The 25,249-nt window shown below is 45.6% G+C and overlaps 1 protein-coding gene and 1 long non-coding RNA gene across 9 annotated transcripts in view; one reads left to right on the top strand and one right to left on the bottom strand.

Annotated features, from left to right (window-relative positions):
- The window catches only part of HIVEP3 (HIVEP zinc finger 3), a 239,977-nt gene extending 225,491 nt beyond the window's left edge, over positions 1 to 14,486 (top strand). For all 8 annotated transcript variants that reach the window (XM_083454680.1, XM_083454685.1, XM_083454679.1 and 5 more), the window contains 3 exons: positions 1,883 to 1,981; positions 10,350 to 11,431; positions 12,929 to 14,486. In XM_083454680.1, the coding sequence (XP_083310806.1) occupies positions 1,883 to 1,981; positions 10,350 to 11,431; positions 12,929 to 13,771 (2,024 nt within the window). In that variant the 3' untranslated portion in view covers positions 13,772 to 14,486. The remainder of the gene's footprint in view (positions 1 to 1,882; positions 1,982 to 10,349; positions 11,432 to 12,928) is intronic.
- A 522-nt stretch (positions 14,487 to 15,008) lies between these two features.
- LOC310684889 lies at positions 15,009 to 18,428 on the bottom strand. Its single transcript, XR_014514932.1, has 2 exons — positions 16,422 to 18,428; positions 15,009 to 16,381 (listed from the first exon to the last, which is right to left on the bottom strand). It is a non-coding gene; the product is annotated as an uncharacterized lncRNA (long non-coding RNA).
- Positions 18,429 to 25,249: the final 6,821 nt, after the last annotated feature.

Genomic DNA, 25,249 nt, shown 5'->3' on the forward strand with positions numbered 1-25,249 from the left:
TTACCAGAGGATAGACACCTTTCCTGGTCACTTGTGGTGATTTGAAGCCATCAGTGCAACCAGGGAGACTTTCAGTGCAAAGATCACTGGTAACAGGCTCTCACAAAGCTTGCTGTGTCAGAGATCGGATGCAGACTTTGGGGGTTCATAATGTGTGCCTCAAAGAAGAGGAAAGCATTATACCCATGAATTCTTCTCTGGTTCAGATTTATCAGAAGAATGACTCCTTCCCAGCCACCAAACCTCCAACTGACAAGCCTTCACCAGGGCAAGAGAGGTTTACTATGTTTTTAGATATGCTGCAAGCTGCCCAGAGTGGCTAGGGAAACCCAGCCAGATGAGCGGGGTATAAATATTATTATTAAATGCGGTGTCTCTTGGTTGAATCATGCTGTCAAAGGTACCCTTGGGTTGTGGTGTCTTGCTGGGCTGATCTTCATACCAAGACTGAGGTTGCAGTCTTCCATAACAACAAAAGGTTGGGCTAGGTGGAACCAACTTTTATATTGATCCACCAAGATTCTTCTTACATCCTGATGCCTGCCTTCCCCACTTTTGGAGACTAATCCAAGCATTAGAGCAGCTGCGTATTAGCTGCACACAAATTGTATTATGACCAGGAAGTACCCACAGCAGTGCTACAGCCTCAAAGGAAGAATAGAACTGCCATGCAGATTCACGGATCTGGGGAAGGGCCGTAGCTCAAGGTACAGAGGAATCATCCCGATTCCTCCTACTTGTTGTGGTCACCTGTTTGTTTACGCACCCTCTGGCCCAGAGTGGATGAGAAGTGGTGGGCAGCAGCACCTCTGCCCTCTGCTTTTTCACCAGTCGTTCTCCTGACAGGCGTTCAGCCAACAGCAGTGGTAGTGAGAAGGATGAGGGCTTTTTGGAGTGGGGGCAACACTTGAGGGCATCTTGCTTGAGGGCATCTTGGCACCTTAAGCTGGTATGCCACCAAACTCTGGTTTGCCATTGTGTCAGAACTTGGGAGGGGGGCAGGCACAGAAGATGCAAAGTGTGCAAAGATGCAAGAACAAGCCAGGCATAAATAAGGCTTGTATATACTAACATGAGTCTTAAATTAAAAGTGGAGTAGCCTACCTGAGCTGAGATGGTTTCCTTCTTTAATATCTGCTCTGTTGCTTGACTCTTTAGCCTTTATTTTCCCTCTGAATTCTTCTCTCTCCTCCCCCCGCCAAAAATAAATATACTACTTGACATAGCACATAGCTAACTATGGAATTTGCTACCAGAAATGTAATGATGGTCACCTTTAAAAAGGGATTAGGGTAATTCATAGAGGATAAGCTTGTCAGTGGTGCTTAGTCATAAAGGCTACATAATTACCTCTGGTACCAGTTACTGAAGGAGCATCATTTGCGCTCATGTTCTGCTTGTGGGGACATCTTTTGGCCACTGCGGAAACAGAATTCTGGACCAGATGGGCCTTGGGCCTGATCCAGCAGGGCTCTGCTTATGGCCTCCTGTTCTCAACTGAACTGCTACTGAATGGCCAGCTTTGTTGCTTGATCTCCACAAGGAGGCTTTGCCTTTTGTTTGACAGTGTGCGATTGCTGTCTATGCTCTGGCAAATCTGGAGAGAAAGATGGGCCAGGCCACCAGCATTTCTTTCCTACATTGCAAAGCACAGTGCCTGCCTGCTTTTCTGCGTTGCATGACAGCTAGCCATTGTGAAGGTTGTTCCTTAATCTTCCCAAGGAAGCAAACGACTAACCTCACGCTCAGCCCACTGAAAGAGTAATGAGTGGTTTGTGGGCACCTGCCTCCAGTTCTGGCAAAATAATGCAGAGAATGTCACTGGTTCCTGTGCAGAAAGGAAGCCCATGTTGACAAACGTGTATGTTCTGTTTTGTTTCAGGGAATCTGACTAAACATATGAAGTCAAAAGCCCACAGCAAAAAATGTCAGGAGATGGGTGTGTTGGTGTCTTCGCTGGTGGAGCAAGAAGCAGATGAAGGTAAAGCTCATACTGATTCATTCATTCATTTCTTACTGTCTACATATTGCATTCCTGATGCCAGTTAGATCTGGATTCAAATTAATTCATCTATTTCTTTTATCATCATATTTTTAGCCCACTGTTCCTCCAAGGAGCTCAAAGTGGCACCTATACTTCTCCCCCCTCTCCGATTTTATTCTCACAAACAACCCTGTGAGGCAGCTTAGGCTGAAAGACAGTAATTGGCCCAAGGTCACCCAGCACTTAAAACCCCATTTAAACACGTAATCAGGGGCAAGGGAGAGCAGGAGACATAGGCTCCGGTTGCACTATTTAAATCACTATGATACTACTTTCAACGGGACGCGGGTGGCGCTGTGGGTTAAACCACAGAGCCTAGGACTTGCTGATCAGAAGGTCGGTGGTTCGAATCCCCGCAATGGGGTGAGCTCTCATTGCATGGTCCCTGCCCCTGCCAGCCTAGCAGTTTGAAAGCACGTCAAAGTGCAAGTAGATAAATAGGTACCGCTCCAGCGGGAAGGTAAACAGCGTTTCCGTGTGCTGCTCTGGTTCACCAGAAGTGGCTTAGTCATGCTGGCCACATGACCCGGAAGCTGCACACTGGCTCCCTTGGCCAATAAAGCGAGATGAGCGCCGCAACCCCAGAGTCGGCCATGACTAGACCTAATGGTCAGGGGTCCCTTTATCTTTACCTTACTACTTTCAACAGTCATGGCTTCCCCCAAAGAATTCTGGAAACTGAAGTTAGTTAAAGTTGCCAAGAGTTGTTAGGAGACTCTGGTTCTCGTCACAGCATTACAATTCCCTGGGAAGAGAGATGGGTTGTTGAGCCACTCTGGGAATTTTAGATCTGTGAGGGGAATAGAGGTCTTCTAACAACTCTCGGCACTTTTAACAGATTTCTCTTCCCAGGATTCTTTGGGGGAAAGCCATGACTGGTTAAAGTGGCATGATTCTGCTTTAAATATCTAGTGCAGATAGGGCCACATAGAAGCTGCCTTCTCCTCACCCTTCCTGTTAGACCGCCCCCGCCCCCTCTTTTGGCCGCCCTGGATTGCTCCAGGTGGAACTCATCCAACCTGGGATGATCTGGGCCTGCTTCAACCTGGTCTGACTGAATCCCAGGTTGGCCCAATTTGATTTGTGACCTGGCTGGATCTGGTGAGCAGATATACAGAAACACACATATGTGCACATGTGCTGCATTCCATATTTCACTGTGTGTTTGAGTGCATCTGAAGATTTACAGAATGCCATCCATTTAACCAATAAAAGAGTATCCTATGATTTTCCCAGCTGTACTTGTTTCAAAGGTATCGTCTTACATTTCCAGTGATCAGCGTAAACCAGTCTAGCATCCACTAGAGCATTTATTACTACCTCATGTTACTTTCTGGGGATGAATTCTGGTATAAAATTAAGAAGTCAAGCAAGCGGACCAAGTTACACATAAATGTTCCCGTTATAAAATTATTTACGAGTCGTCTTTCAGCCCCCAAAGGACCCCAAGGTGACGTAACAATTTAAAAACCTTTAACCTAAAAACAACATTGAATCCAAATCTTTATTGCTTAGCCAAAGGCCATCATCAGTCATACAACAGTATAGCAAAAAAATGTGGAACTACTCAAAATTGGATTAAAACCCACCAATAACTTTTATCCATTGCAATATCTAATACATATATATATATATATCCAATATATTTTATGAGATGTAAAACTATAGTACTCATTGCGCACAAACACACAGAACCGCATGAGAAAAACAATTTCATGGCAAACAGATGGGGGCGGGGGCACAGACAAACAGATGGAACAGAATTGATTTACATTTAAAATCATTCAGAGGTCATAGAGAGCAATTCAAGTTTTAATGGTCCAATGAAAACTAAGAAAGATGATGCCAGTCTAACTTTAAAATGGAGGTGGGGTGAAGTTTCATACTTGGGAGTGCTGTCATTTATTTATTCATTTCATTGCTCTTACACTTCGCTTTTCCTCCAAAAAGCATACACCATCCTCTTCCTCTCCATGTTGTCCTCAGTACAACCCAGCGAAGTAGGTTTGGCTGAGAGACTGACTGGCTCAAGGTCACCCAATGCACTTCAGGAGTGAGCAGGGATCTGAACACAGAAAAGACTTTTTTTCCCATTCTGAAGCGGCTGTTATCTGCCTGCCTACTCCCCGGCACTTGCGACAATGGGCAGTGTCGATGAGTGTGGAGTTTAGGAGAGCTAGATTTTTGAGAGAGGCTGCGCTCAGCAAGGCATCCTGCACTAAGTACCACAAATAAGCTTCGGAGAGTCATTATCCGGATGACTGTGCTGTGCAGCTGAACTGAGCCCAGAGCGGCAGAGGGTGTGGCCTCCCATTAGTGACCCAACTAACCTAGCTATGGGGCCATGTAGTCCACCAGCTAGATGCCATTTGCACTATAAAATCTGTCTGCTTCCAGCATTCCACAGAAAGCAGCCTGGGGCACTCCCTTTTCATTGCCCTGCCAGGTAGATGGTATCACTTTCGGCCAAATGGCATCATATGAAATAGATATTGTTGCCGGTTGATGTTTCGGCATCGCTGCTAAATAGCAGCTGCGGTGGTGGTAACAGGATTAGGACTGTGGCACACAAGATGGGGAGGGGAGGGCATTTCCTCAATGCCGTTCAGCCGCAAAGAGAACCTCGCCACTTCGCCAGAAGCTACTGTTTTTGTCACACGCTATTGGAGCTTTCTTATGCAAAAAGCAGCTGAGGGGCTCATTGGGACTGCTGTAGGAGGGAAAGGGTTAACCAGATCTCCCTGTGCATTGCAGCAGTCCCATGGGCATAGCTAGGGGAGGCAGGAGGCAGCTATCACCCCAAATCAAGTAAATCAGTAAAAATACTTAACTAACTGTGGTTCTGCCCCCTAAATATGAAACCTGCCCCCCCCTAATAAATCCTGGCTGTGCCCATGAGCAGTCCCATTCTGGATTTGATTCCCTGCTCCCCAGTGGCTGGTGTTCATGGGGAAGAAAGTTATCCATGGCTAATAGCCACAGTGGCAAGGCTCTTCTTCCACATCTGGGGGTAGTCGTGCTTCCGAATACCAGTTGCTGGAGACCACAGGAGGGGAGAGTGCTCTGGGACTTGAACCCCGCTTGCGAGTTTCTGGTTGGCCATTGTAAGAACAGGTTGCTGGAGCAGGTGGGCCACTGGCCTGATTCGGCAGGGTCTTTTTACGGCCTTATGACACCTGAGCTCAAAAGTCACTATGCTGAATGTTCTTATGCTCTTACGTTCACAAAAGAAACCCAGGAGCGGAGCAAGGTGGGTGCGGTGGGGGTGGAGTGCCCCGGGTGTCATCTCCGAGGGGGTGACCTTTGGCACACCACCCGCCCGTGACTCATCGGGGGCAGGTGGGGAGCTGCAGCGTTTTGACACTCCCACACTCCCGGGCTGCTGGAGGAGGCAGGCAGTCAGGGAGAGGACGGGAAGGAGTCATGCGAGCAAACAAGCAGAGGGGGGTGGGAAGGAGAGAAGCAAAAGCTCCCTCAAATGTGGACTCAAACCCTGGAACCCCAGAAGAAGCTCAACAATTTTAGCCACCCTCTAAAAGAGCTCAACAACTTTGGCCAACCCTCCCCTAAAAAAGCTCAACAACTCCCGGCAATGACAACTAGATTTCAATGGTGGGGGTGTGTGACAAGAAATTTTTCGCACCGGGCACCACCTGACCTTGCTACACCACTGAAGAAACCACCACCAGTTCCCATGTTGGGAGCATTGTCTAAAGGTAAAGGGACCCCTGACCATTAGGTCCAGTCGTGGCCAACTCTGGGGTTGTGGCGCTCATCTCGCTTTATTGGCCGAGGGAGCCGGCGTACAGCTTCTGGGTCATGTGGCCAGCATGACTAAGCCGCTTCTGGCAAACCAGAGCAGTGCACAGAAACGCCGTTTACCTTCCCGCCGGAGTGCTACCTATTTATCTACTTGCACTTTGACGTGCTTTCGAACTGCTAGGTTGGCAGGAGCAGGGACCGAGCAACGGGAGCTCACCCCGTTGCGGGGATTTGAACCGCCTACCTTCTGATTGGCAAATCCTAGGCACTGTGGTTTAACCCACAGCGGGAGGCATTGTCTAGACTCGTCCTAAAATATTGAGGTGGGGAGGGAGGGCTACTGTCTGCTCTGCTTGAGGATTTCACTCGGGCATCTGTCTGGCTGTGAGATGCTGAACTGGAACTGGGCCTTTGGCCTGACCCATCAGAGTATGTCCTGTGTCTTTATGAACGTACAGCCTTAAGACTGCAGACATTGTGATTTTTGCTTGCTTGCCACGGTACAGCTTTCCTACTTTGAAATCCAGGCTTTCCTCTACCCCTTCTCTCTCTCTCTTTTGCTGCTTTACATCATGAAAAAAGGAAAACGTTCCACATTCGGAATAGATGGTGCTTTGCCAGAGTTTTACCCTGGGGAGGAAAGAACGTGCAAAAGAAAAAAAACGGGGGGGGGGGGGAGGATTGAGTCCAGTATCGTGTCAGTCACAAGGGAGATGCATTCATGCTGGTGTCAGCCAGCGGACATCTGCTCCAGTGTCAGATTGCTGGAGGAGTTGTGGAGCCTGCTAACTTACTCAGAATAACTGATTAGCTTTGAGAGCCCCTCGAAAAGTCTTCGCTGCTCTTAGCCTGACTTCTTTCTGAGACTGAACGGCAAACCTGCCGGGGGTGGCGCACAGGCCAAGCGGCCACATCCCCATTTCACAGAATCTTAGAAACTGTAGAGTTGGAAGGAACCCCAAGGACCATCTTGCCCGACCCCCCTGGCAATGCTGGCAATGCAGGAATCTAAACTAAAGCATCCACGACAGATGGATTTCAGCTGCGGTTTGGTCCTCATTTCTTTTTGGTCCCAGGCATGTTAGCGATGCATTGAAAACCCGCAAATGCTGCTCTATGCGGTGGAGAGCTGTAGGGTGCGGACGATGACACACAGTGCCAGATTTACGTATAAGCTAAACAAGCCATAGCTTAGGGCCCCACTCTCTTGGGACCCCCCAAAAAATTAAAGGAAAAAAAGAACTGGATGTATATTTCCAAAATATAAGATAAAAAACAAATAAAATAAAGCCTACATACAGCAACAGTGTTTTGTGTTGTGTAGGCTCCTGTGATGTAAGTAATGGGCCTCACCTGCTAGCCTGCTCCCTAAAATATCACTGGTTTGCTCATTTCTATATATAGGATGCCTGCATTCTTTATGTGCAAATGGCTCTAGATACCTATTAGGTCCATAAATTACCATTTACCATATATTCAGCACAAAAAAACAGTGACAATTTGTTGTTAACAGCTTTATTTACAGCTAGACATATAAAGGGCCCCATTACCTTCAGTAGCTTAGGGCCTCATCAAACCTAAATCTGGAGATTTTGTGGGTCTTGCTCTCAAGGACTTGGTCCTTCCCATCGTTTCCCACAACCCCTCTCGGCTAATGGTGACACATTGCAAGCGGCGCAGTGTGTCACCACCTCAGCAATTATTCGAGGCTTCGAGCCAACAGGGCATTTGCTCTGCTTGCAAAATGGGGGGGGGGAGCACGCTCAGGGGAGCATGAGGGCATATGCTTTCTTTAAAAAAGGCAGAGCCCCCACCACAATTCTGCATTGTGCACTTTGAAGGGCTGTGTGGCTAGAGTGAACCCTAAGCGGCAGCCCGAGGTCTCCCATTCCCTTTTTTCAAAGAGCCTGTCCAGAGGACGTTCTTAGTCTGCAGGCACCTGCAGAGCTCCACCGTGAGAGCTGATCTCAACTCTGTGGCAGGAATCCGCTGGTGTTCAGAATGGAATCCTCCCTGGTCTGTTGATGTTGGCTGCATCCCCTGTCCACTGGAATGTGTTTAGCTGTCTGGGCTTTGCCGCTTTATGCAACAAGACATGTAATTTTAGAATTACAACTCACTCGCACACTCAACTCATTTCCACTTTTGGCTGAAAGGCACTCGTGCTTGTACTGAATGAGCCTGCCCACGAAGAAGAAGTTTAAAAATGGGGGAGAAAAGGACAGAGCTGGCCAGATCGATCTATTTCCCCTTCATGTCAATTTTGCCTGTCTTCATTCAGAGCATCCCTTTCTGCACTAATCTCTTACTTTTCGTAATGTGAAAATTTGCATTCAACATGACTTTAAAGAAAGTCTATTGAACTTAGGTCTTAAAGGGTGTGACCCTCAAATATGTAATTTATCATAAAGAACATAATTCTAAGTGTGTTTTATCCCAAAACATGCAATCTTTAAATGCTCTTTCATATGTTTTTAAGCCGGGAACTATATTGCAATATTTAGGCAGATGTGAAACCCAAAGAATAACTACGTTCTGATCTGTGTAAGTCACCCAGGAAGTGAAAATTAAGTCAGGACACATTTGTGCTGTACATTTTAAACCCTCTTATACAACTGTTGCAGGGATGCGGGTGGCGCTGTGGGTTAAACCACAGAGCCTAGGACTTGCTGATCAGAAGGTCGGCGGTTCGAATCCCCGCAATGGGGTGAGCTCCCGTTGCTCGGTCCCGGCTCCTGCCAACCTAGCAATTCGAAAGCATGTCAAAGTGCAAGTAGATAAATACAGCAGCAGGAAGGTAAATGGTGTTTCCGTGCGCTGCTTTGGTTCGCCAGAAGCGGCTTAGTCATGCTGGCCACATGACCTAGAAGCTGTACGCCAGCTCCCTCTGCCAATAAAGCGAGATGAGTGCCGCAACCCCAGAATCGGCCACGACTGGACCTAATGGTCAGGGGTCCCTTTACCTTATACAACTGTTGCAGCCATGGAGAATCATGGGAAGTGTAGTTTGCTAAGGGTGCTGGGAGTGGCAAGTCTGTGAGGCCAGCACCTTCTGCAAACTACGTTTCCCAGGATTCTCCATGACTGTTAAGGTGGCAAAAGAGGGCTTTAAACTTATGGTGCAGGTGTGACCTCAGTTCACTTTCAAATGTGCCCTGAATAAATGTCTCCTGCATCCCTAACGCAACAGTGCGCCTAACGAGGCTGTCCAATCAACCCGGGGAAATCGCACCACTGCTTCCTGTATTTTGCTGCCTGCTGAAGAAATTGCAGTGGGAAGCTTGTTTATAGACTCTTAAATGAGATGTTGGTCCATTTAATCTGTTTCATGTAGTACATAAAAGGCCATTTTATATCCCCCTTGTCTCCCATCTTGTAGCGTCTTCTATCTGATAAAGCTGAAACCATTCCCACCCAGCAGCTTTGCTCAATGTTATTCTAATAGTGCCTCTCTGTGGAAGAGTAACACCCGGAGTAACGATGATGGGAGCATAAATCATCCATCTGTCACCCAGATGAATAAGCATCCATGACAGTCAGTGAAAAACGAATGAATAACAACATAATATGGGGTGGGTGGGGAAATCCACTGAGAAGTTTTCCTGCACTACGCTTTTTTATTTTAATTTTTATGAATGCAAGCGGCTTAGAGCTCAGTGGGGTTCCTGTGCCATTCTCTTTTGTTTCCAAGTGGCTCACACTGAAAGACTTCCTAGCATGTTTCTCTTTTCCCTCTGCCAAACCAGAATGCTGAATCATTTTGATGGATTGCCGTCCAGCCTCTGTTTAAACGCTTCCAGGGAAGGAGAACCCACTGCCTCCCAAGGCATTCTGTTATTTAGTTTTGTTTTTTTATTTCCTAAAATTTATATACGACGCCTTGATTGTAAAAATGAAAATAAAAATGCAAAGCGGTTTACAAAAAGAATTAAAAAGTACAATTCTAAGTAAAAAAACACACAGTTAAAAGCAACTATTTCAAACATTCCCTCCCCCCTTGAAATAAAATATCTGCAATAAACTAAAGGTTTTTAATATTTAATGCCGTATTGTTTTTAACACTCGATTGGGAGCTGCCCAGAGTGGCTGGGGAAACTCAGCCAGATGGGCGGGGTATAAATAATTTATTATTATTATTATTATTATTATTATTATTATTATTATTATTAAAACAGATTAAAATGCACGTCAGCATTCGAGATATCCAGATAGGCTTATCTAAATAAAAGTGTTTTTAGCGGATGCTGGAAAGGCTCAGTTGAAGGTACCTGCCTGATATCAATAAGCAGCAATAAGCAATAAGTATAGGTGTTGCCACACTATAAAAGAGCAGTTTCTATACTCAATTCAAACACTCTCATACAGCTGTGGTGCCTGATGCTTCTGAGCCACTGTGCTTGTTTATAAAACAAAATTTGACCAAATGGCAAAGAAGCGATCTTGAGGACTTTTGAACTTCTGCAAGATTTTTTTTTTCCTGGAAGGGTGATTTTGCTATATTCTGTGTGATCTAATGCAGTATCCCACCCCCTGTCCCCCTTAGGAACCAGTGAAGATCTCTTCCAAGATTCAGAAGGGCAGGAGGGATCTGAGCCGCTTGAAGAACACCAGTTTTCAGACTTGGGAGAGTCTGACGATGACAATGATGACGAGGAAGAGGAGGAGGAAGAGGAAGAGGAGGAGGAAAGCCAAGAGGAGCCACCAGTGAAGCTTTCAGAAATGAAGGACATCTCCCTCCCAGGACATTCTCCAAGAGGTTCTCACTCCGCCCAGGAGAAAGGCACCAGGACAGCATTGTCCATCTTGGAAGATGTTGTCTCCACTAGCAAGCGTGCTGTTCGGCGTCACCAGACCACCTCCTCGGGGCCAGAAACAAAATGGTCGGCTGACAGCACTGAAGTTGCCGTCTGCCACAGCTTCTTGAGACTCCACCGGCCGGTTTTGACCTCCAGTGGACCCGTGGCTTCTTCTGCTGAGAAGGAACCCGTTACAAGGCCACAGATGCTCTTAGCGATGGACTTGTCAATCTCCAAAGACACCTCTCTGAGAAGGAAGGGGTCTCCAAGCAAGGACTCTGGCTTTGGCGGTGGTGGCAACAACAACCGTTCCATGTTGGCTAGGAAGCACCTGTTATCCAAAAACGAAATGTCTCCGAAAAGATTTTCGACAGCTGGAGAAACACCTTCTCTGAGGAGCTTCTCTCCAGCAAGGGGGAGGTCCTCTGGTCATCGAATGTCTCCGAGGAGAGAGGCGTTTCCCCTCCGCAGTCTGTCGCCGAGACTCGAGCTCTCGCCCAGCAGGTACATATCTCCGAAAAGAGAGCTGTCGTCGCGAATGTACCTCCCACCAGAGAGAGGCATGTCTCCTGTGAGACATTTGTCTCCGAACAGGGATGTCTCTACAGCCAGATACTTATCCCTGAAGAAGATGTTGTCCCAGAGCTATTCAGAGCCGCCTTCGAGGTACCCGTCCCCAGGAAGAGAGGACTTGCCTTCTCATGGCCAGTCGGCAGCAGATGAAAAAGTTCAAAGCCTGGGTAAAACTCTGCATGGGATCTCGTCTTCAGTGCCTCTACCTCACAGGTCCCTCGGCAAGAATACAGAACTGTATGAAGAACCTAAACTGGTAAGTTCTTCAGCGTTGGTCCTCCAAGCAGTGAGTGTGGACCCACAAATCTAAGCAGGGTTACATCTGTGAGATCACCACTGTTTACTTTGTGTGTGTGCGTTTTGGAAGTGGAGAGTGCCTTTAATAATAAGAAGGCAAGAAAGGAAGGATAGCCAAATGTAATGGAGAGCAGAGGTCCTTTATCTTTGTCTTCCTTTACTCACCGTTCTCCTCCACCACCATTAAAGCTTCAATTAAAAAGTCAGTTTATATGTCCACGTCAGTGCACTGATTTCTCTATATGCACCAGCCCCATAAGCTGAGCCATAGCTCAGTGGTGGAGCATCTGTTCTGCAGGCAGACAGCCCAGGTTGAATGCCCAGCATTTCTGGATAAAGCTAAGTGTGTTCCCTCTCTCAGACCCTGGAGGGCTATTGCCACTTAGTGTAGATCAGGAATAGGGAAATGTAAGGCCAGAGGGCATCGTTCAGCCCGGACACTGAGGTCCAGCTGTGAGGGCCTTCTGAAGGTTCTCTCACTGCGAGAAGTAAGGCTGTAGGGAACCAGGTAGAGGGCCTTCTCGGTAGTGGTGCCCGCCCTGTGGAATGCCCTCCCATCAGATGTCAAGGAAATAAACGACTATCTGACTTTCAGAAGACATCTTAAGGCAGCCCTGTATAGGGAAGTTTTTGATATCAGATGTTTTACCATGCTTAATGTGTTTAATTTGTTGGAAGCCACCCAGAGTGGCTGGGGCAACCCAGTCAGATGGACAGCATATAAATAACATATCACCTTCATAGACCAGTGAGATGAATTGACCAGTGTTTGGACTCCGTATAATGCAGTTTCCCTGGTTCCTAATATGTGTGGGAATGTTCAGGGATGCAGGAGAGGACATTTTGTTTGATTATATCCTTTCCAACTTGTGTTAACAAGTTCACAATTTAGCAGAGTAACATCCCCCCTTTTAAACTTACAGTGGATGCATTTGCTCAGGCTCAATAAAGCCTCTATAATAACTGTTCTGGTGTTTTCCCCTTATTCTCTCATAAAAGATAAGACACAACACAGTCTTCTGTGTATAAACTTATACTTTTTTAAGTATAAAAAAGAGTTTACTCACATTCTGTTCACAAACAGATCCCAGAAGTCAGACTTAGCTTAGAAAAGTAACATACACCTGGAAACTATCTCATAAGGAGACAGTCCCTTTGTCCTTTCTTGACTGGAAGCCAAGAGAGCATCTTTGGCTAAGCAGATGTTGCTTCTTTGATGCATGGAGTCATAGAGAAAGATGGCTGCCCTGCCCTGTGCTTTTGTTGTTACCTGCACAGGTGAGGCCACACCCACGTCTAGTCACATGCAGAGGAAGTCTGTCCTAGTTCAGAAGGCAACAGGAAGTTTACCTGCTGGCACATTCCTCCCCATGTGTAAACATGTTCACTCTAGGAATGTTGTACTTGACTGCTCTTGTGTTTCACATCCCACAATATGTACCTCCTGTCATTACAGAAGACAGAATCCAGGAGCCCAGCGAGTTCACCGGGCATCACTCAGCATCACTGCGTCAGGCCTTTGCAATCGCCCCACGACACGCACGCCCATGCCCCGAGCCGGGTGGAAGACTACATCTTTAGCCACCTCCCATTGCACTCCCAGCAGCTACCCCGGAGCCCCTTCCCCATGATCCCAATCGGGGGCATCCAAATGGTCCAGGCAAGGCCCAGCGGCCATCCCAGCTTAGGGCACGGATCAGTGATGTCGCTGCACGCCAGCTACTTCTCCACCAGCGGTGACACCTCTGAATCGAGCCAAGCGAAAGATCCCGGCAAGGTGGCCCAAGGCATCCGAGAAGCTCGCTCCTCATCGGCAACCCCACCGCTTCATAGCAGCAGCTGCTTGGAAGGGACAATAAGGACTAGCAAGTGCCAGCAGAAGGAGGAACACAGGGTGAAAGCCAGCCCCGAACCCGGCGGCCCAGAGTGGGGAAGCCGTACGCCCAGCCGAGACCGTTCCTGCCCAGAGGATGAGCCTTCAGCCAGCAGGGAAGGCGTCCGGTGGGAGAAGGGGAAGAAACCATGTAGCAGCTCCAACGCCTCATTGGAACCCCCCTGCACTTTGATCTCGGACTTTCCCACCCAGACACTGGACAGGAGCAGCAGCGCTGGCTGCCTGCTGGAGCCCTTGTCCTCGAGCCATTCCTCCTCCCAGCCTCCCACCAGGAGAAGGAACCTCTCTGGGGAGCCAGCTCCCCCCACCACAGGGGTACAGAGGAGGAGGAGGAGCCCTCCCTTGGAGCAGGTCAGCTTCAGCCTACTGCAAAGGCAAGTGGATCACAATACAGGAAGTGCTTGAGCCCTCCCTCCCAGCTTTCGACCCCGGCTTCCCCGTAAGATCAACAAACCTTTGTCAGTGCAATCGGTTTTCGAATAATCATTGCTAAAGGAAAAGAAACGAAAAGACCCAATGCTCTAGCACACGACCAAACCCACGGAGACTGTTGCTGGTTCTCTCTCGCTCTCTCTCTGTTTCAGTCTGCTATTATTTCCATCGTAATTGTGTGCCTTTTTCTAGACTTACTTTCATTTGCGTGTGTGTGCGTGCGTGTGTTTTGGTTGTTGCTTGAAATGCACCGACAAATTGAAGCTATGAATTTATTGTTATTGTTTTATTGCTTTCGTTTATCGGAAAGGGGCTTATTCTTAGATTGTGTCTCCATTCCCCACGATGAGGTCTTGTCTCAACCACATGCAGACATGTGGAAAGAGTTGGGAAGAATTTCCAATGGATGCACTGAGAAGCTTTTTCTTTTTAAGGAAAACAAACACCTCTTCAAAGAGATTGGCTGATTTTTTTTTTAGTGGAGGGGGACAACCACCACCTCTCTCATGTACAGACAGGTACAACCTGCCCCCGCCCCACAACGACCGTACCCCTTATTTATTACTTGCTTTATTTAATATGTGGCAAAGTGTTTTATAATTATTCCTTTTATTATTTGCATTACTCTGGTTGCCTCTAAATGTGCTTTAAAGACAGATGTGACTGCTTTAATCTGGAAGAAGAAGAAGAAGAAGAAGAAGAAGAAGAAGAAGAAGAAGAAGAAGAAGAAGAAGAAGAAGAAGAGAGGAATGTTTATCCTCTGATTGTAACTGAAACTAGCACTTGTTTTCTATGGGGAGGCCCTGATGGTGATAAAAGGTAATCTCTCCAAAACAAAGAAAGAATCTCAGAATGTGCCTCCCCCCCATACAAATTACCCCCCAAGCACTTTTTTTTAAAAGGGACACGCACATAAGCAAAAGGTCCCTCTACCCTGCCCCACAAAGGGAAATAAAAAAGAGAAATTGCAAGGAAATAGGAATATATTGAATGTAAAAATAAAAAATAATGTTCTGGGAATGGTAGATCTTTGCTTTCTGGCCACCATTCTTGCTTTAATACTGACATTCCGTGACCTGGCTGCTGCTTTGACTGATACGCACAATCTCCAAGGGGTGCCTTTTGCCAGCCGCTAGATGGTAGGGGCTTGGCTGTCATCCCTGTGGATCCTGCCCTTTGGAAATCTGCTCTCTAGTTGGAGATCTTTTGCTTTTCTTTTTATTTCTCTCCCCCCCCCCAATGAAAGGGGGGGGGAGGAAACACCTTCTCTTATCACACATTTGGACACTGTAAGATAAAAATAGAAATAAGTTGCTTACTGATCTGGACTACAACTCCCATCAGCCCCAGCCAGCATGGCTAATGGTCAGGAGTGATGGGAGTTGGAGTCCAGCAATATTTGGAGCGCCACAGATTTCCCACCCAGCCCAGAAATCAAGGCTGAGTTCATTCTTGCCTCGATATCACCCTGAACCATATCTGCATTTCTAGTTCTGCTACTGGTCCTAGATGTGTCCTATGTCTATCAAATCAGCCATGTATTCAACTCCATAGAGTCCACAAAGAAATAATTAAGGGCTTTTGTTTTGTTTTGTTTTTTGCATACTGTTATCTCCCCCCCCCTCCCCATTTAATGGAATAACTACAAATGTAGATCTTTTGGGCTATACATTCCTATACGAAAAGGTCCCAGTGAATTCTCATTGAGCTGTTTGCATTTTAGATCAATAGGTTGCAATGGATGATGTTTTAGCAAAGGACCAGAAGAATGCAGTGGCTCCAATGGCTAACCAACCTGGTGTCACCTATAGAAAGATCAGGGCCAGAGCCATACAGGTCTTTTAATATATACACACTGCATTTAATAGCAGACGTTTAATCGAGAGCAAGCTTGCTTATTTGGAGAGTGTCTTGCTCTGGATCGAGTCTGTACACACAGTTTTTGAAATTAACTAGGCAAATGAATCAGTTCCACAAATATTTAACCAATGGACCAGTCCTTTCTGAGATGTTCCCATTTATTATGTGCATGCTCCACACAACAATGTCCTGAACAATATTTTTATTTTAAGCAGGCATGGAAAGCCATGAACTGTTGCCAAGGCATAGCTGAATAACGTGGAATGGATGGGGGTTTGAGTTGAATAATCTTCTGCGATGTATCATTTCATTTTTGTGTTGTGTTGAATAGTTTTGGTGAAGCTCTTTTGATTTCCTTTGGTCGAAATGATGTTGTGACTGACATGATGTGAAGGTGACCAAACTGACGCTGGGATTTCCCTGGAAAACTCCATTCACAGCGGACAGTGTTCTGTTTTGTTTCCCCCTTGGTTTACTTCTGCTTCCAATACCTCTTTCAGTGCTAAGGTCCGGAAAGATCTTGCTTATAGAGTCTGCACTGGCGTCCGGTACCTAACCCGAGACTTTATTGAAGGTCCAATACAATCCCCTTTGTCAACAGGTCATGGGGATGAACATCAATCACCGAGTTAAAGTCTGGCTCCAATGGAAATTGGTATCATGGTCATGATACCTTCAAAAGATTCAGAATGGCACCCATCAGCTTAATGGAATGAGCAAAGCCTGGACCAGAACGTCAGTGGTCATTGTCGAAAAGCCACACCTTGTCTCTGCCATGACTTTGAATTCCAGGTGGTTGATTTCCCCCTCATCCCCTCCTTCCTCCCCCCCCCCCTTAACCAGCTAGTCATGCAGCTCTTTTAGGACCAAATGGTTTTCGGTATTGAGCCTTCACTGGGCATTTGCTCTTCAATTATCCATTTGCGCTCTGGTTTTGTTTTGAGGCTGGATCAAATGCAACCTGGTGCTCAGTTTTCAGCCTTTGGATTGAACTCTGCTTTGGGTGCATTGGACAGGATCTGTTCTGATGACATCTGCAAACAACCCGGAGCTAATAACAATAATAACTTTCTGGGTATGTTTACCTATTGCTCTCAAACCTTTCTTAATCCTCTGTGAGGCAAGCACTGCAAATGTAAATAGTGTCATCTAGGGGGGTATTTGCATCTGGGGTAGAAAGGACAGGACAGCACAGGACCCCAGTGCTGTTTGAATAGGCTGGCAGACAAGACACCATGCAAAGCTCTGTAGTTTTGGATGGCAACATCCACTGCAGAGGACTCTACTTGAACTCTTCCTTTCACTTTCTGGTTGGGATCTGCGAAGTGCCTAGATCCTGAGTATTTATGCCAGTGTATCTGCCTGCAGCAACCTTCTGTAACACCACTCTCTCCAGTGGTGTTGCTGGACATAGAAGAAACCATGCCACAATGGGTGGCAGTTGCAAATGCAGAAATTGACCTCTCTCTTTTTTTTGCCAGGGTAGCTTTTGCATTTCCATATAAATTGAAGCCACAGTTGGCAGAGGTCTCACACTGCAAAGAAGCTTTGTGATGCAAGCAAACCAATGGATGCAAGAAACTCCTTCCACCCATCGCAAGTCTCCTGAATGTCTCTGGGGCATTTCCTGGTGGCCTATCCAATTGCACTGGCTGGCCAGGTGGAGCTGGCTCTCCTTAGGGCAAGATGCTAAACAAACTAAGGGCTCAAACTGCAAGGTGCTGAGCACTCCAGGCAGACCTAGCAAAGCCTTAAGAATGTGCTTCGCCTCGAGCACTTAACTTGCCCCACTGAAGGTAAAGTCCTGAGCCCATCACAAAGTCGCTGCGTGGTTCCCCCGGTGTGGTGCTATAACAGAAGCCTGCAGAGATGGCCAGACCTGACATTTCCTGCCATTCATTATTTTGCTGTTGTTGAAAGGTTTATTTTGCAGAGATCAAATTTTAATCTCCCCCCCCCCTTGCAAACCACCCTTCCCAAAGTTGCAATCCTATATGCACTTTCTTGGGAGTAAATCTCACCCAGCATAGTGATATTTACTTCAGAGTAAGTGTGTGAAGTATTGGGCTGCACTTTCCATAGGTTACTTCTGCAATTGCTTTCTATTTTGATCTAGCTTTGCATAGCTTAAAAAACAAGAAAGAAAAGAAAAGAAAAACCCTTGTAAAACTATTTTGACTATTATTATTTTTTTGCAAATTCTGGGTACTGTTATTCCTTGGCTAAGTCAGACCTTCTTAGTTATTATTATTACTGGCTGAGACAAGACCTCTATATTTTGGTTACTTGAGCATCTCTCCTATTTTTATCCTTTTTCAGCCCAAAGAGACAAAGGAAATTATTTTGAAATGTTGATGGCATCCGTGAGAGTTGATCGCTTTTTATTTTTTGAGCACTTTATTCCTAGATTTATAATCTGTGAAGGACTTTTCCTCTATATTTAAGCACCTTCCTGGTTTCCCAGTAATTAATTAGTAATTAATTACTTCTTTTACTATGTAACCCTATGCAGGTTTACTCAGAAGTAAATTCCATGGTGCTCATTGGGACTTACTCCCAAGTAAGCGTGCATAGGATTAGTAGCAGAAAGCCATTTGGAATGTCAGTTTCATGCCAGAGTTCAAAACAGTTGGTCACCTACCTAGCAATCTGGGTTAAACTGAAATTGACTTCAGAAAGTGGGCCATCTTGGGTATAATATCACACCATGGTTTGCTCTAACTGCAGCTTGAGTTGCAATACCATACATGGTTGCTCTGAGACTTGGTCTCTGGCAAGTGAGTATAGGAATGCAGCCTCAGGCACCAAGCATGATTTGTGTTCCAGATGTAGAGGAAAACCATGGTTTGTGAGATTTGCCATCTTTTCTTCACTTTCCCTGAGAATTCATAGCCATTATCCCCTGAAAAGCAGATTCTTGACAAGAGGCCCAAGCTATGGTTCATTGGTTTAGAAATAAAACCAAAGTTTGCCCACCCTCTCAAACAGTACTTTCATATCTCAGTGTGGAAGCCACTAGCAAACCATTGTTTGTTGGATGGCATGGGTTCAGACATCTTGAAAAACCATGGTTTGCTGGTAATTCTGAGTCATCCCTATGGGACATCCCAGGGATGTAAAATCTGTTGAACAGTCCACAAGCCAGTACAGTTAAAGTCATTGTATGTAAGCCAAATTAATCCCTTGGCTATGGTATCCACAAGGCTCTGATAAATGCTTGGACCAGGCATAGGCAAACTCAGCCCTCCAGATGTTTTGGGACTACAATTCCCATAATCCCCGACCACTGGTCCTGTTAGGGATGATGGTAGTTGTAGTCCCAAAACATCTGGAGAGCCGAGTTTGCCTATGCCTGGCTTGGACTTTCCCAGGGGTAAATCATGGCTGCCACATTCACTTCAGTGATGGCCAATACTCCATCCATCAACCATTCTACGTTGCAATACCTATGGCAGCTTCTGCTGACCTGTGATTCCAAGGGCCATTTTCTGAAAGATTTATGACTCAATCTAATTTTATTTTAGACTGAACCCCCTCCCCCCACCCTTTATATTTAAGATGATAGTCTTCAAAAAATGAGAAACCTCAAGGAACATGGAAAGCTGCCTTATATTGAGTCAAACCAGTCCATACTGTCTTCCTAGCTCTCCAGGGCTTCAGGTAGGGGACAACTCCCAGCCATACCTGGAAATGTTGAGGATTGAATTTGGGACCTTCAGCATTCAAAGCAGATACATTCCCACTGAGTTAATGGACTTTCCCAAAGAGAGCACATTTGCTGTTTATATTTGTGATTGGCTCTCAAGACTTTGACATTATTATCAGTGCTATCTTTCTAAAAAGAGAGGTGCCAGAACTCACCTTGTTCTCTTGTTATGACAATGGTGCCTACCTTGAGAGGTGTCGGAAGTTCTGGCTGAAGAAAAGCCCTGAATAATAATATTACAGTCGTACCTTGGAAGTCGAACGGAATCTGTTCCGGATGTCCGTTTGACTTCCAAAACATTCAGAAACAAAGCACAGCTTCTGATTGGCTGCAGGAAGCTCCTGTAGCCAATCGGAAGCCCCGTCAGATGCTTGGGTTCCAAAGAACGTTTGCAAACCGGAACACTCACTTCCGGGTTTGTGGCGTTTGAAAACCAAAACATATGAGGGTACCAAGGCGTTCAGGGTCCAAGGTACGACTGTATTATTTTAAAGTAAGAAATAACACAATAACAGAAACCGAATTGAAATCCCCACTACATTTGAGATGAAATTGCTCAGATTATTGTAAATGGATTTTATTTATTTTTTTACTGGAAGAGACCGTGGTGAGAACCACAATATATTCCAGGGAAAGTGACCCAACTGATTTGGCTTCTGCACTCTTTAACCTTGAGAGCGACCTTTTACATTTCCCTGATATGCCCTCACTCACAGAACTCAGCCCAGTGATTCTTCATAAGTGAGAACCTCTTGTTTTTCTGTGTCTGGCTTTGCCAACTTCGGCCATCTTTTTTTTATTAAAAAAAAAAAATACAATGCCAAGTCATTGCAATTGGCTTTTAAAAAGCATTCAAGCAATATGTTCTCGATACCGACAAACCATTTATGAGCTAAGCATGAAGCATTGTGATCTAGCCCTTCTATGATCTCTCCCCCCTCCATGTGTTCCTCACTTTTATTCCCAACCCCTAACATACACTTGATTTTTATTGTCTGTGTTCCTTATGGATTTTTTGCCCTCCTGTTATTGCACAGTATTTGTGAATTTTAAAAGGTAAAATGTTTTTAAATAAATACCAAATTTGGGTCCTAACGATGACATAAAACAAGTTTTCATTATTGAGATATTATGGCACTTATGCTCACTTTAGTAAATGTAATGTAAAATATTAATAATATTGATGATGTGTACGCAAATTTAATATACATGGTCTCATGTAAGATAAATATTTGCCTTTTTTTCTAAAAGGTGTATGTATTCTGTAAGTGGAATAGTCTTTAGAAAGTTTCTATATGTTCTTTAAAAAAAAATGGCAATACATTCCAAAAAAGGTACTGTAAATATGTACAGACTCAGAGTACAGTGTAATTTGGTAGTTTTGCCTGTAATTTTATTTTAAATTCAGTTTCTACACTTGCATCTTGCAATGTCTGTATGGTTATAAGAGTGCAAAGCAAAAAAAAAAAAATGCAGGTAAAAAGCACAGAACATAATGTTAAGGAAAAAAAGAGAAAAAAATACTCAGCATTTGATGTTTGTGAACTTTATTGTAAATGACATCTGTACTGTGAATGAAAAAAAAAGTTTTTACACGTATATTGCCTTTACTACAGTTCAGATTGTCTATTCAGTCTGAGCCTATTTTTTAAAAAAACAGCACGTTGGAATAAATTTTAAAGTCCCAACATATCACTAGCAGCCTCTCTGTGGTCATTTATTTGCTAGAACGATTTAGGGGGTGTTTCCTGGTTTCAGGTATCTGCAGAAACACTGCAAAGTTTCCTTGGCATCCAACACGCTCATCCCATAAGCATAAGGATTTGCACAATAGAACTTTGAACCCTCTCCAAATCTATTACAGTGAATTGGAGGGGCAGAACAGATTTAGGGGCTGCATGAGAAAAGGAAGAGGGTGGAAGCTCAATCGCGTACATGTTGAAGGTCCCATTTATCTTAAGTTCATACTTTATGCTTGTTCCTCAACCTGGAGACCCATATTAATACTTTACATGGTGATCTTTTAGGATTTATTTCAAGTCCCACCAATGGGGGTGTGAAGATCACTTCCTCCCTTGGTTGAAATGAATGCTGATGACTTTCCACATGGGGGAACTCTGAGCATGCTTCAAGTCTGCACAGCCGACAAATCCGATAAACTGTCTTTATCTTCCAGTTCCTCCTTCCAGCATTCACAGACTTTTCTCTCGAAAGATAACAGGGAAAGAGGCGTGCAGATATTTTGCTGAAGCTCAGAGCATCCTGGAGCTGTGTGATGATTGGTAATCGTCCTGCTTCTTGGGGATGAAACTAAAGCAGTTCCATCTTCAGTTTCACCTTAAAATTTGGGAGGGGGGGGGTTATATGATCAGAGATGCTGCCCAGGATATTTGTATTTCAAGCTTGCAAAGAGCTGGTGGGTTTTTTTTCTGAGATGCAAATGGGAATGGCAAATTACATTTGAGAGCATTCAGTTCATCAGAGCAATGCAATCCCCACAACACGAGTGCTAGGGATGTAAGTCATACTGTTAAACACCACCCCAGTCTTCACAAGAGGTGCCAGATTCCAGGGCTTCCAGGCACTCCCCAGGGTTGTGTTTCCGTGGAGAAGATCAAGCCACAGCAGAGGCTAGTGTCTTTAAGAAATCATCATCTTCTTTGGTGGTCACTCGTAGCCGAGTAAGATTGTCTTCCATGAACACGGTTTTAACAATGAGTCCGTAAGTGACTGTGGAGGCCAATTCTAGATCCACACGTCCTTCCACAGTGGGGACATTGTTTCCGGGTGGGAGTTGATCACAGTGTGGATTTGCCAAGCATGCCTTCCTCTTAGCACCTTTCTCCCTTGCATCCTGAGTTCGAGTGGCTTCAAAGCCCACAACACCTTTGGTAAAGGCTGTTCTCCAATTGGAGCGCTTGCAGGCAAGTGTTTCCCAATTGTTGGTGTTTATACTACATTTTTAAATACTTGCCTAAGACAGTCTTTAAACCTCTTTTGTTGACCACCAGCATTACGCTTTCCATTTTTAAGTTCAGAATAGAGTAGTTGCTTTGGGAGACGATAATCAGGCATCCGTACAACATAACCAGTCCATTGAAGTAGATGTTGAAGAATCATTGCTTCAACACTGGTGATCTTTGCTTCTTCCAGTACACTGGTATTAGTTCACCTGTCTTCATAAGTGATGTGTAATTTTTTTTTTTGAGAAACTGTTGATGGAATCTTTCAAGGAGTTGGAGATGGTGTTTCTAAGTGGTCCATGTTTCACAAGCATACAGTAATGTTGGTAGTACAATCGCTTTGTAAACAAGCATTTTGGTTTCCCCACGAATGTCCCAGACCTCAAGCACTCTGCACTTCAATCGGGAGAAAGCCGCACTTGCAGAACTCAGGGGATGCTGGATTTCAGCATCAATGCTGGTCCTTGTGGAATATGGTGTGTTGACACATATATACACTTGGAAATCTGGAATGGAGGGGGTGCAGAACATTATACCCCATGAGTGTCGATTTCATAGTTTCAGCAAGCTTGGGTTCAAAGTTTCTTTGGATCCCAGTCTCATAGTGCAGCCTCCTCCAGCCAACACCATATGCTTTGTTCTCCTCCTTCCCAGCACATATTTTGCAAAACAAACAAACTCAAGCATCCTGTAAAAAGACACTTTTCCCTGTCACCCCCCATCACCTTGGCAACCTCTATTTTGCACAGACCTGAGCACCTTCTTTAATGTGTAGCTTCCTGGACATTGTTTCATAATGGCCTGCATTTAACCAACCCAGCCAGGCTAGTTTTCATAAGCTAAACCCAGGAATTTCCTTTGGCACAATTCAGGAGTACTTCTGCAGCCTGTACTTCCCCCCTCAATAGCCCACTAGCCCAAATATTAGCTAGATTCTGACATTCATTAATTTATTCAGTTTAGGGGAGGTCTCCCCCCCCCCATGTTCATTTGAAGACACAAGCAGGTTTTGAATGGGAAAAGGTCCTCTGTGCAACCTGCCTCAAACATGCATAGCCTGTTTCTCCATCCCTCCAACATACACGAAGCTTCCCTGCATCTCGATGTCCCACTGACATCTACTGTGGCTCAGCATCTTATTCCCATCGCGAATGGGACTGCAAGTGCCTGTTCCAGAATCCCTGGTGGGATCATCCTCGTGCACTTTGCGGATAGAAGAATCTGATGCTGTCACTCATCTGTGCCCAACTCTGACTTGCAAAAGTGTGGCCTGTTGTGGTCCTGGAAGTCCTGGACCACAAGTGAAATAAAATTGTCACAGCAAATTTAAAACAACCATTGGGTCATTCTTGGAGTTGTAGCTCTGTCTGTTGGCACCATCTGCTGGGCCACTTTGGTCACAGCAACTCATTAAGTATTGCAGACTAGAGTTGAGACTAGTCGTCTTCAACGAGAAGATTTGGCTTGAATGTCGGAGGTTGCCAAGGGGGAGGAAAACCTGTATTTCATGAGATGCTCTTGAATCCCTCCCGAAAAAATATTGACAGTTTGGAGGTGCCATAATCTGAGCAGTGGTTGCCTCTAATATCCAAGGAAATGAGCAATTGCTGGCCTCCTTAGCTCATTCTCTTGCCTCAAGAGGGTGCTGTCTAGCAGCAGTTTCAGATCCCTTCGCAGCACGAAAGAGAAAGAATCTGATAACCCTTTGCAGAGTCAGCTGCTGCAGCAGAATCCAACAGCAGGATACATAATACTTCCAGTGCCACCTACAAGACTGGAAATCATTAATCAACCAGAGTGACAAATGCCAAGTGCTTGGCAATCAAATGCTTTAGAAGGACATTGTGTCTGGGTTTAATCTGAGCCAGGATTGTTTTGGTTTTGGGTTTTTTTTAAATGTATTTTGTATTCTCTTTTTGTATTTTTTCCCCCCTGTTGCGAACTGCCCCGGGATCTTTGGATGAAGGGTGGTATACAAATTAAATCAATAAATTCACCCACACCTCTGTCTCTGCCTCCTCTACCCTAGGTGTGCTACCCATTGGCACAGCAACCCTAGCATATGGTTACCAGACATACCTGTTTCCTGGGGACAGTCCCCGGATTTACAAATCCGTCCCCGGATTTCGTTTGATGTCCCCGGATTTAAATTTTAAGTGTTGCAGATTTATTAGTAGGGAATGAATGTTGCATGATGGGTTCAATGGCACAAGACACATCATAGGGGGACTTCCAACAAGGCAAAATGGCAGGTGCCATGGCAGCGAGCAGCTCCTGAAGCCAGCCAGAGCCAGAGCCAACTGCACTACCGGGCTGGCTCTGGGCTGTTGACTGCCGCTGCTGAGGGAGAACCGGGGATGCCCGGTGCGTCAACTGGGGGAACTGCTGACACCCCTGCGACCCAAATTGAGAGCGCCTGGCCACCCGGCCAACTGCCCAGCAGCACTCTGGGGCCAGGAAATACCCCGGTTCCGATGCAGGGAGAAGGAGGAGAGGAGAAGGAGAAGGAAGAGAGAGAAAGAGGAAGGAGAAAACAGAGGGGAGCCCCGACTTTGCCGCACCGCTACCACTGCTGAGGAGGAGAGATAGGAGAGCACCGGGAGGGCAAGGAAACGTGGCTGAGCCCAGGTCCGACCTGAGCCTACTCCACGGTAGCTAGCGCTCCAAGAGAGCAGGCTGGGGCCCAGAGGAAGGTCGTTCGACAGAGGAGACCACAGAAGAGAAGAAATTACTTCTTAATTATTATTTTTAAATAACTTTTAAAAAATATTTTTCTTTTCCTTTTTTAAAAAAAGTGCCCCCAGATTCTTTGAAAAAAAATTGGTAACCTTACCCTAGCACAGCCATGGGGGAGGAGGACATAGGGCAGTGTGTGAAGGGGTGCGGCCACAGTGGGCCACAGCGGTGGCAGGGTTTCTTGCC

Source organism: Podarcis tiliguerta (assembly GCF_965153285.1).
Source record: "Podarcis tiliguerta genome assembly, chromosome: 8".
NCBI classification, from domain to species: domain Eukaryota; kingdom Metazoa; phylum Chordata; class Lepidosauria; order Squamata; family Lacertidae; genus Podarcis; species Podarcis tiliguerta.